The sequence below is a fragment of the Corticium candelabrum genome, chromosome 18 (assembly GCF_963422355.1).
Source record: "Corticium candelabrum chromosome 18, ooCorCand1.1, whole genome shotgun sequence".
Lineage (NCBI taxonomy): Eukaryota > Metazoa > Porifera > Homoscleromorpha > Homosclerophorida > Plakinidae > Corticium > Corticium candelabrum.
The window spans coordinates 4,365,920-4,375,919 of record NC_085102.1 but is presented as its reverse complement, the minus strand read 5'-3'; the positions used below and the strand labels follow the sequence as shown (position 1 = coordinate 4,375,919).

The following is a 10,000-nucleotide window of genomic DNA, read 5'->3' as shown; positions in this document are numbered from 1 at the left end:
AACAAACAATCAAATTTCGCATGCTGAATAATAACTAGTAATTGAAGCTGTGTTTACACCGTCGCTTCTACAGCTATGAGCCTTCAAAGTCCTGAACACCACGTAAGCTAGGAGGAGTAATTGTCGCGAAGAATTATGAATATACGCGCTATTTTCTTTCTAGACGTGCTACTTGTAAAATGTATTTAAAATCCTACATAGCGACTGTCGTTTCGCGTGGCCGCAAAGTCTGTAAATAGTCTGTAGTCGTAAGTAATTACAGTCATCGTATACGGGACTTAAAATCTCTACTGGTTACGTAATGCTAGATTCCCATATAACTATCGTAAAACCAAGAAAGCGATCGATTTTGGGTCAGTAGTTGCAGACAGATGAGTTCTGTTGTTTATGTCCGACAGGTCCTAGCAATCACAAACACGAATTACACTGTTCTGGTGAGAAAACTCTCTCATGAAAGTTTCGCGCGTACGATTGACTGTTCGTCTATTGTTTCTGGCACGTACGACATAAAGAAATTAATGCTTCGTGATTGGGCCACACTAAGGAGGCGTGGCACATTCCTGTAGCGTGACAGACATAACCAGCCAGACACATAGTCCTCAGACCTTAAGTCGGTTTAGCCCTATACGTTTAGAGTACGCTACTCGCCAAGTCTCGTGACTTTTACAAAGTCCCTTTTCTTCTAGGCTCATAGCTCAATAAGCACAGTGGCTACAAAAAGCGGTTATATGCCAGCAGGCCGGTAGGAAACATTTCAAGTGGTTTGGTCTAACGCGCGCTAAAGGGTGTGGCCTAATGATAGCGCCACGAGAGCAGTCTTCCAGCATACTAGCTGGTGTGTCTAATAATCTACACCATTGAATTAAATCAGTTTGAAAAAACAAATAAACAAATAATTAAATTGAAAAATGGCTAACAGTGCACATCGAGATCTCAAAAAAGTTTGTTTCGTAAGAAAATTTGAAATTATTTTTGGAGTTTCCGAAGGCATTACAAGCAGTAGGGTATCATTCTTGGTATTGTAGTGTGCATGACAAGTGTTACAGTACATGTGCCTATATCACTGGTGTGGGTGTGGCCAGTGATGGGATGCCACAAGTCGTGACACTCACATGATAGAATGGGAGGACCGTCGTTTGAAAACTTGAAATCGGAGAGACTACGTGGAGTCACTAAATAATAAAACTTTTGTCAGAAATTTGCTGTCAGATAGGAAGCTTAGTAAGTGTGTATTAGATAGATATTATTGCCAAGTAGCATTGTGCATATCTCTGGAGCTAGTGTGCATGACTTTTAAGTCTGTCTGTCTGCCTGTTTGCTGTCTGTCTTTCTGTCTGCCTGTTTGCTGTCTGTCTATCTGTCTGTCTGTCTATCCGTTTGCTGTCTGTCTGTCTGTTTGCTGTCTGTCTGTCAGTCAGTCTGTCCATCCGTCCGTCTGTCTGTCTGTCTGTCTGGTTTGTATTCAAAAATCCTAGCATATGTACAAGTAGAATATGTATGACAAAAAAATTATTTGTCTGTCTGTCTGTCTGTGTGTCCGTTTGCTGTCTGTCTGTCTGTGTGTCCGTTTGCTGTCTGTCTGTCTGTGTGTCCGTTTGCTGTCTCTCTGTCTGTCTGTCTGTCATCCATCTGTCTGTCTGTCTGTCTCTCCATTTGCTGTCTGTCTGTCTCTCCATTTGCTGTCTGTCTGTCTGTGTGTCCGTTTGCTGTCTGTCTGTCTGTCTGTCCATCTGTCCGTCCGTCTGCCTGTCTGTCTGTCTTTTGCTGTCTGCCTGTCTTCTGCTGTCTGTCTGTCTGTCCGTCGTCCATCTGTCTGTCTGTCCGTCGTCCATCTGTCTGTCTATCTGTTTGCTGTCTGTCTGTCTGCGCGTCCGTTTGCTGTCTGTCTGTCTGTCTTTTGCTGTCTGTCTGTCTGTCCATTTGCCGTCTGTCTGTCTGTCTGTGTGTCCGTTTGCTGTCTGTCTGTCTGTCCATCTGCCTGTCTGTCTGTCTTTTGCTGTCTGTCTGTCTGTCTGTTTGCTGTCTGTCTGTCTGTTTGCAGTCTGTCTGTCTGTCTGTGTGTCCGTTTGCTGTCTGTCTGTCTGTCTGTCTGTCTTTTGCTGTCTGTCTGTCTGTCTGTGTGTCCGTTTGCTGTCTGTCTGTCTGTCTGTCTGTCTTTTGCTGTCTGTCTGTCTTTAGCTGTCTGTCTGTCTGTCTGTCCATTTGCCGTCTATCTGTCTCTCCATTTGCTGTCTGTCTGTCTGTGTGTCTGTTTGCTGTCTGTCTGTCTGTGTGTCCGTTTGCTGTCTGTCTGTCTGTCCATCTGCCTGTCTGTCTTTTGCTGTCTGTCTGTCTGTCTGTCCATCGTCCATCTGTCTGTTTGCTGTCTGTCTGTCTGTGTGTCCGTTTGCTGTCTGTATGTCTGTCTTTTGCTGTCTGTCTGTCTGTCCGTCCGTCTGCCTGTCTGTCTGTCTATAATTTACTTTAGTTTCAACTATAAATATATTAGCTATTAATCACCTATATTCTCAATCGGAAGATTCGAGCAATCGTCGACTGTCCGAAAGATAACCCAGCCAAACCGAACTGATCAGACTGCATGGTTCCTACAGCTCTGAATTAGGCCTCTGGTAAAGTTCATGCACCCTAGTGGTCTGGACCGGCTCCTATGGTCCTGCATGGTACCTGCTTCTTACTCAGTGTGTACAAATGGAATGATTAATAAGAATTTGGTCCAGTGGAGTAACCAGGGGAAACATTTAGGGGGGGTTAAAATAGAAATTACGTTGTTTAAAATTAATATCGATGTTTTAATTAAATAATTAACAACATATAATTATGTAAATGAAATCACTCTATTAGACTGAACAAGACTAGATGAGCAACCATGCCCATAAATTTTTGGGTTTAGTAGTACCCACCAAGAACCCCACAGCTTTATCCACTGTTTGGTCTACTAAACAACCGATTGTATTTGTCTGGACAGACAGCAAACAGACAGACAGATAGACGGATGGACAGACACATAAACAGACAGAAAAACGGACAGAAAAACAGATAGACAAACAGACAGAGAGACAGCAAACGGACAGACAGATGGGACAAGATAGCAAAACGAACGGACAGACAGACAGCAAACAGACAGACAGACAAACAGACATACGTACCATTGTTTCTTGTGACTGCGGCGTGTATGGCACTGTTCCTGTCGTGTGTCCTAATCTCTTGCATAGTGATGCTTGATACATGCAATCAATGACTCCAACATTGTATATCTTGTCCTAACACAATGACGACTCTAGCAACAGCGATCAAGAAATAAAGACAGATAGACAGAGAGACACAAGAGCAGACAGACAGACAGACAGACAGACAGACAAACAGACAGACAGACAGACAGACACACAGATAAAGAGACAGAGAGACACAAATGGATGAATGGACAGACAGACAGACAGACAGACAGACAGACAGACAGACAGACAGACAAACAGATGGACAGACAAACACACAGATAGAGAGACAGAGAGACAAACAGATGGATGAATGGACAGACAGACAGACAGACAGACAGACAGACAGACAGACAGACAGACAGATAGATAGATAGACAGACATATTAATCACAGCTGACCATACTAACCAATCCAGCAGCCAACTTGATTCTGTTCATTGATGAAAGACAATCTAGAAACAACAGCCATCCTTCGCACACTTGTTTCTAGACGTCTTGCTTAGTTTTATGTAATTGTTTAACTCAATAGTCTGTCTGTTGTCTGTCTGTTGTCTGTCTATCTGTCTATCTGTCTGTTGTCTGTCTGTCTGTCTGTATCTTTGTCTCTGTCCGTCCGTCATTTGTCTGTCCATCTGTCATCTGTCTGTTTATCTGTCTGCCTGTCATCTGTCTGTTTATCTGTCTGCCTGTCATCTGTCTGTCTGCCTGTCATCTGTCTGTCTGTTTGTTGTCTGTCAGTCAGTCTGTCTGTTGTCTGCCTGTCGGTGTATTGTCTGTCAGTCTGTCTGTCGTCTGTCAGTCTGTCTATCTGTCTGTCGTCTGTCTATCTGTCTGTTGACTGTCTATCTGTCAGTCTGTCTATCTGTCTGTCATCTGTCTATCTGTCTGTTGTCTGTCTGTCTGTTTGTTTGTCTGTCTGTCTCTTTGTCTGTCTGTCCGTCTGTCATCTGTCTGTCCGTCTGTCATCTGTCTGTCTGTCTGTCATCTGTCTGTCTGCCTGTCATCTGTCTGTTTGTTGTCTGCCTGTCAGTGTATTGTCTGTCTGTTCGTCTGTCAGTCTGTCTGTCATCTGTCTATCTGTCTGTCTGTCCGTGTATTGTCTGTCTGTCTGTCTGTCTATTGTCTCTCTGTCCGTCCGTCTGTCTGTCGTTTGTCTGTCTGTCTGTCATACCTCATGTCAAGTAACATAATTTCTGTACGTCAAGATTCATCATCAATGCATAATCTCTGTCAGTCAACCGGTCAGTCTCCTCGCTTGTTTTGCATTCCTACAGTATTTTTATTGAGTCAACATCTCACCTCCTGCATCTGATGAACAGAAATGTAATAACCATTTTGGACTTCCGGTGACCTTCTCGTCAAAGTTTGTTTCACTTAGATCGTGGACGACAGCTGAGACAAACTCAAGTGCGTGTCTGACTAACGCTTTCTTTGACCGTTCACCACGATACTTCTCTCTCTGCATACAATCAAAGTATGAAACTGACTGTTTGATCTCACAGTCCTACGTACTTGTGTGTGTGTGTGTGTGTGTGTGTGTGTGTGTGTGTGTGTGTGTGTGTGTGTGTGTGTGTGTGTGTGTCACTGTGTGTGTGTGTGTGTGTGTGTGTGTGTGTGTGTGTGTGTGTGTGTGTGTGTGTGTCACTGTGTGTGTGTGTGTGTGTGTGTGTGTGTGTGTGTGTGTGTGTGTGTGTGTGTGTGTGTCACTGTGTGTGCGTGTCACTATGTGTGCATGCGCATGCGCATCTTTCATGTCTGTCTCTCTGTCTGTCTCTCTGTCTGTCTATGTGTCTATCCAGTGTTCTCCCCAGGCATCTCAAGACATGGCGGGCCGCCATGCCTTGACTAAATTTTACAAGGACACGCCCAATCCCGCCATCCCTTAACTAACGCCGCCATGCCTTGGCTTATTCCCGCCACGCCTTGACTTATGTCTGTCACGCCTTACTATCTATGTGTTAGGCAAGAAATGGGAGACCAGTGGTTTGGGTTCTTGTTTATACGACCAAAACACCTGTTGTTGTTGTGGAAAGTCCAAAAGCAACGTCATAGAGATCGCTAATTCCAAAATATACTTATGACGTCGTTTCGAATCTGATCCGACGTCATTTGGTGGCGTATTCGCCCACATTCCAATTAGTATGTGCGTCACGCCCTCGGCAGCCGTTTGTGCCGTGCAGTCGTTATTGGTGCGTTGAGAGAATACAAAGTCGCAAGACAAAGTACATCAATGCGTCGAATTGTGTTGTTAAAGTGATAGCCCAATTTCTCGTTCTTCTAGTGGTGTTTTAGGCACCTAAAATGTCTACAGAAGCCGATCTAGGAGGCGTTACCCTACACAGGATGTAATACAATGCACTGATTACAGACGCCAAAACGCACTTGAACGGCATCGGCCCAAACCCAAAGTTAGCGAAAGCATTGCTCAGGTTAGTGTAGACACGGTCACAGTTTCGAAAATCTTGTAGATCTCCGCGAGCTTGCCGATACGCTGCGGACGTCCACTAGCGTCGACATCGGCATGGAAAATTGTCACCGACTGCTGAGTGAACTTGTCTACTAGTGCTACGTTACTAACGAAAGCTATTACAATCGATTTTGTGATTTGTATTGGCTTGGAATATATTGGGAGGCGCAAGTTTTCGGCATGTATGCAGATTAGAAAGTAGCCCGGATGAGAAGTGGGGCGCTATCTAGAAGGCTAGTGATAGCTTGCTTGTGTTGTACTCTGTCCACGCATAGAAATTTTGTACAGCTAACGTTTTAGACCAAACACAAGCACCCTAAGTTGCTCTAGCACTGCACCACAAAGCCAGCCAACGTCACTCAGATGGCCACGCCCACGTTTAAAACAACCACGCCCACAAGTGCGTTCCGTTTAGCCACGCCTACACCGCCACGCCTTTGAGATATTCCGGGGAGAACACTGCTATCTGTTGCATCTGTCTGTGTGTCTGTCTGTCCGTCCATGTGTCTATCTGTTGCAACTGTCTATGTGTCTGCCTGTTTGTATGTCTGTGTGTCTGTCTGTCCGTCCATGTGTCTATCTGTTGCACCTGTCTATGTGTCTGCCTGTTTGTATGTCTGTGTGATGTCTGTCTGTCTATGTGTCTATCTGTTGTGTCTGCCTGTCTGTCTGTCTGTCTGTCTATGTGTCTATCTGTTGCGTCTGTCTATGTGTCTGTCTGTTGTCTGCCTGTTTGTATGTCTGTGTGATGTCTGTCTGTCTATGTGTCTATCTATTGTGACTGCCTGTCTGTCTGTCTATGTGTCTATCTGTTGCATCTGTCTGTCTATGTGTCTGTCTGTCTCTTTATGTGTCTATCTGTTGCATCTGTCTGTGTGTCTGTCTGTCCGTCCATGTGTCTATCTGTTGCACCTGTCTATGTGTCTGTCTATGTGTCTGTCTGTTGTCTGCCTGTTTGTATGTCTGTCTATGTGTCTATCTGTTGCGTCTGTCTGTCTGTCTGTCTGTCTGTCTATGTGTCTATCTGTTGCGTCTGTCTGTGTGTCTGTTTGTCTGTCCATGTGTCTATCTGTTGCGTCTGTCTATGTGTCTGTCTGTTGTCTGCCTGTTTGTATGTCTGTGTGATGTCTGTCTGTCCATGTGTCTATCTGTTGCATCTGTCTATGTGTCTGTCTGTTTGTATGTCTGTGATGTCTGTCTGTCTATGTGTCTATCTGTTGTGTCTGCCTGTCTGTCTGTCTGTCCATGTGTCTATCTGTTGCGTCTGTCTATGTGTCTGTCTGTTGTCTGCCTGTTTGTATGTCTGTGTGATGTCTGTCTGTCTGTCTATGTGTCTATCTATTGTGACTGCCTGTCTGTCTGTCTATGTGTCTATCTGTTGCATCTGTCTGTCTGTGTGTCTGTCTGTCTCTTTATGTGTCTATCTGTTGCATCTGTCTGTGTGTCTGTCTGTCCGTCCATGTGTCTATCTGTTGCACCTGTCTATGTGTCTGTCTATGTGTCTGTCTGTTGTCTGCCTGTTTGTATGTCTGTCTATGTGTCTATCTGTTGCGTCTGTCTGTCTGTCTGTCTGTCTGTCTATGTGTCTATCTGTTGCGTCTGTCTGTGTGTCTGTTTGTCTGTCCATGTGTCTATCTGTTGCGTCTGTCTATGTGTCTGTCTGTTGTCTGCCTGTTTGTATGTCTGCGTGATGTCTGTCTGTTCATGTGTCTATCTGTTGCATCTGTCTATGTGTCTGTCTGTTTGTATGTCTGTGATGTCTGTCTGTCTATGTGTCTATCTGTTGTGTCTGCCTGTCTGTCTGTCTGTCCATGTGTCTATCTGTTGCGTCTGTCTATGTGTCTGTCTGTCTGTCTAACCTTGGGAAATATCAACAGCGACGGAAAACTGTGAATGCCTTGCTGATTGCACAAAACCCAGTCTTCTCCACAGTTTACCGCTCCAATACGAACAACACCTTGTAACTCTCTTGCCACCTCTCGCCACTAAAACACAAAAATCCCAATCTCACCAAAGATTGACCGATACCACACAACCAAACCGTTGGCGCCAAATTATGGCAGTGATGACAGTTTGGCGAATAGAAATTGACAAACCAGAGATCACCGGAGTTCACCACCGACTGATCTAAACACGTGATAAAACACGTGGTACAACACGTGGTAAAACACGTGGTCTAAATGCCACGTCACAACTTTGAGCTTGACAGCGTACCAAAGTCGCTCTTGCTCAGAGTAATAATCTCAGGGTCTTCATCATAAATGCCTGTACAATTGGAAGTGTCTCGCATATACAATACCGTCTGACACAAAAAATATTTTCTCACCGAATTCTTCCTGATAAAATTTCCAACTTTGATAGTGTCCTCCGAAATGGTCTTCTTTGAGTCCCTCCTCACCGTACGTGTCGTATTTCTTCCTCAATTCTTCATCTTTTGTGACATACGGGAACCTAGTTCTATTTCCGGTTACAGGTGTATTGACGTGTACTGACCTTTCAAGACCTCGTATGCTCTAGTTATCTTGAGGAAGTTTTCGTGCGCATTAGGATCGTCCTACACATGAGGTTGGATACTTGATTGTCTTGTTGTGGTGCTGGTTGGCGCGTTGTTTACCTTGTTTTTGTCAGGATGACGTTTTAACGCGATTTTCTTGAACGCACGACGAATGTCTCGATCTCCGGCATCTCTTTTAATACCTAGTAAGTCGTAGTAGTCTTCACACGCAACGTGGACGAAGAACAGAAGGAAGAGAACCGCAGCCTTCATTACTATAGCGCGCGCTAGCCTCGGATTCCTCAAACGCACCAACGTTCGCGACTTGTTAACAACTAACTGGCACAATTCAGTTGAAATTCGGGCAGTAAACCTTACAATTACACTAAAAAACATACAAACGTTTAGTTTTCTCACCGAAGCATATTTCATTAATATCAATTACACCCACTAAATATTTTTCAATTACCAGACACTCGGCCTACTAGCCAAAATAAACACTAAAGTACAATATACGTTCACTAATGAATTAATTCGTAAGAAAAACCAATCCTACACAATACTCAATAATTATACATACTAATTAATTAAACTGAAGATTCGTGGTAAGTCGAAACTGAAGGCTCAATCACAATTGTCGGTGTTTCTGTAACTTCTTCAATAACCGGCGGCCCGGGACCATTCTCTTGCTGCCGCTTTCTATTCCTCACGGTTGTTTCGTCGTTCAGATGCTTCCATACAGAACACTGATCGACTTCGGCTGAAATGTTGATTTGAATGCTTGCATTGCTGGCAGCAGTAGGAACAAGTTGAGTGTGAGACATGTTGCGACCTTTAGCCTGAATATCAAAGCAACAAAAAGTTGGTTGATATAAATAAGCAAGAAGTCATAGACACGATAAACTTGAACTGCTGCATTCAGACATGCAAGTGAGGATGCCTGTATACAGATTGTGGGTGTGATATTATTTATTGATATAAATATTTATTTATTGATATAAATTATTTATTGACAATATTGGGTGTACCTTTCGTTTCTTTTCGTCTGCATGTTTTCTCTTGATGAATTCGGGTAGTTGATCATCTAGTATTTCTAAGTCTTCTTTGTGGAATAGAAAGTTCATCAGCCTCCTCACCAACACAAGACTGAGTACCTGTAAGACAATGTAATGCTAGATATATAGACAAACAGACAAACAGATAGACACACAGACAGATATACAAACAATAAACAGACAGACAGACAGACAGACAGACAAGCAAACAGACCAAACACAAACAGACAGACACACAAACAGAAAGACAGACACACAGACAAACAAACAGACAGACAGACACACAAACAGACAGACAGACAGAAAGACAGACAAACAAACAGACAAGCAGACAAACAGACAGACACACAAACAGAAAGACAGACACACAGACAAACAAACAGACAGACACTCAAACAAACAGACAGACAGACAGAAAGACAGACACACAAACAGACAAGCAGACAAACAGAGAGACAAACAAATAGACCACACACAGACAGACAGACAGACAAACAGATCAACACACAGACAGACAGACACACAGACAGACAGACAGACACACAGACAGACAGACAGACACACAAACAGACAGACAGACACACAAACAGACAAAAACACAAACAGACAGACAGAAACACAGACAGACAGAAACACAAACAGACAGACAGACAGACAGACAGACAGACACACACACACACACACACACACACACACACACACACACACACAGACAGACAACTCACCAACACTGGCAACACAATCGCGGCCGGCGTGAGCTTGACCACACA

The 10,000-nt window shown here is 43.9% G+C and overlaps 2 protein-coding genes across 2 annotated transcripts in view; both read right to left on the bottom strand.

Moving 5' to 3' along the window:
- LOC134193558 (dnaJ homolog subfamily C member 10-like) overlaps window positions 1-8,463 on the bottom strand; it is a 12,342-nt gene extending 3,879 nt beyond the window's left edge. The window contains exons 1-9 of the mRNA XM_062662383.1: window positions 8,296-8,463; window positions 8,175-8,235; window positions 8,008-8,112; window positions 7,896-7,946; window positions 7,723-7,808; window positions 7,541-7,666; window positions 4,514-4,673; window positions 3,623-3,666; window positions 3,147-3,260 (exon numbers count right to left, since the gene is read on the bottom strand). Of these exons, the coding sequence (XP_062518367.1) occupies window positions 3,147-3,260; window positions 3,623-3,666; window positions 4,514-4,673; window positions 7,541-7,666; window positions 7,723-7,808; window positions 7,896-7,946; window positions 8,008-8,112; window positions 8,175-8,235; window positions 8,296-8,448 (900 nt within the window). The 5' untranslated portion in view covers window positions 8,449-8,463. The remainder of the gene's footprint in view (window positions 1-3,146; window positions 3,261-3,622; window positions 3,667-4,513; window positions 4,674-7,540; window positions 7,667-7,722; window positions 7,809-7,895; window positions 7,947-8,007; window positions 8,113-8,174; window positions 8,236-8,295) is intronic.
- Window positions 8,464-8,513: 50 nt separating this feature from the next.
- The window catches only part of LOC134193556 (electrogenic sodium bicarbonate cotransporter 1-like), a 13,323-nt gene continuing 11,836 nt past the window's right edge, over window positions 8,514-10,000 (bottom strand). Inside the window, exons 13-15 of the mRNA XM_062662381.1 lie at window positions 9,956-10,000; window positions 9,204-9,329; window positions 8,514-9,014 (exon numbers count right to left, since the gene is read on the bottom strand). The exon at window positions 9,956-10,000 is cut by the window's right edge and continues 129 nt beyond it. Coding sequence (XP_062518365.1) covers window positions 8,763-9,014; window positions 9,204-9,329; window positions 9,956-10,000 — 423 coding nt within the window. The 3' untranslated portion in view covers window positions 8,514-8,762. The remainder of the gene's footprint in view (window positions 9,015-9,203; window positions 9,330-9,955) is intronic.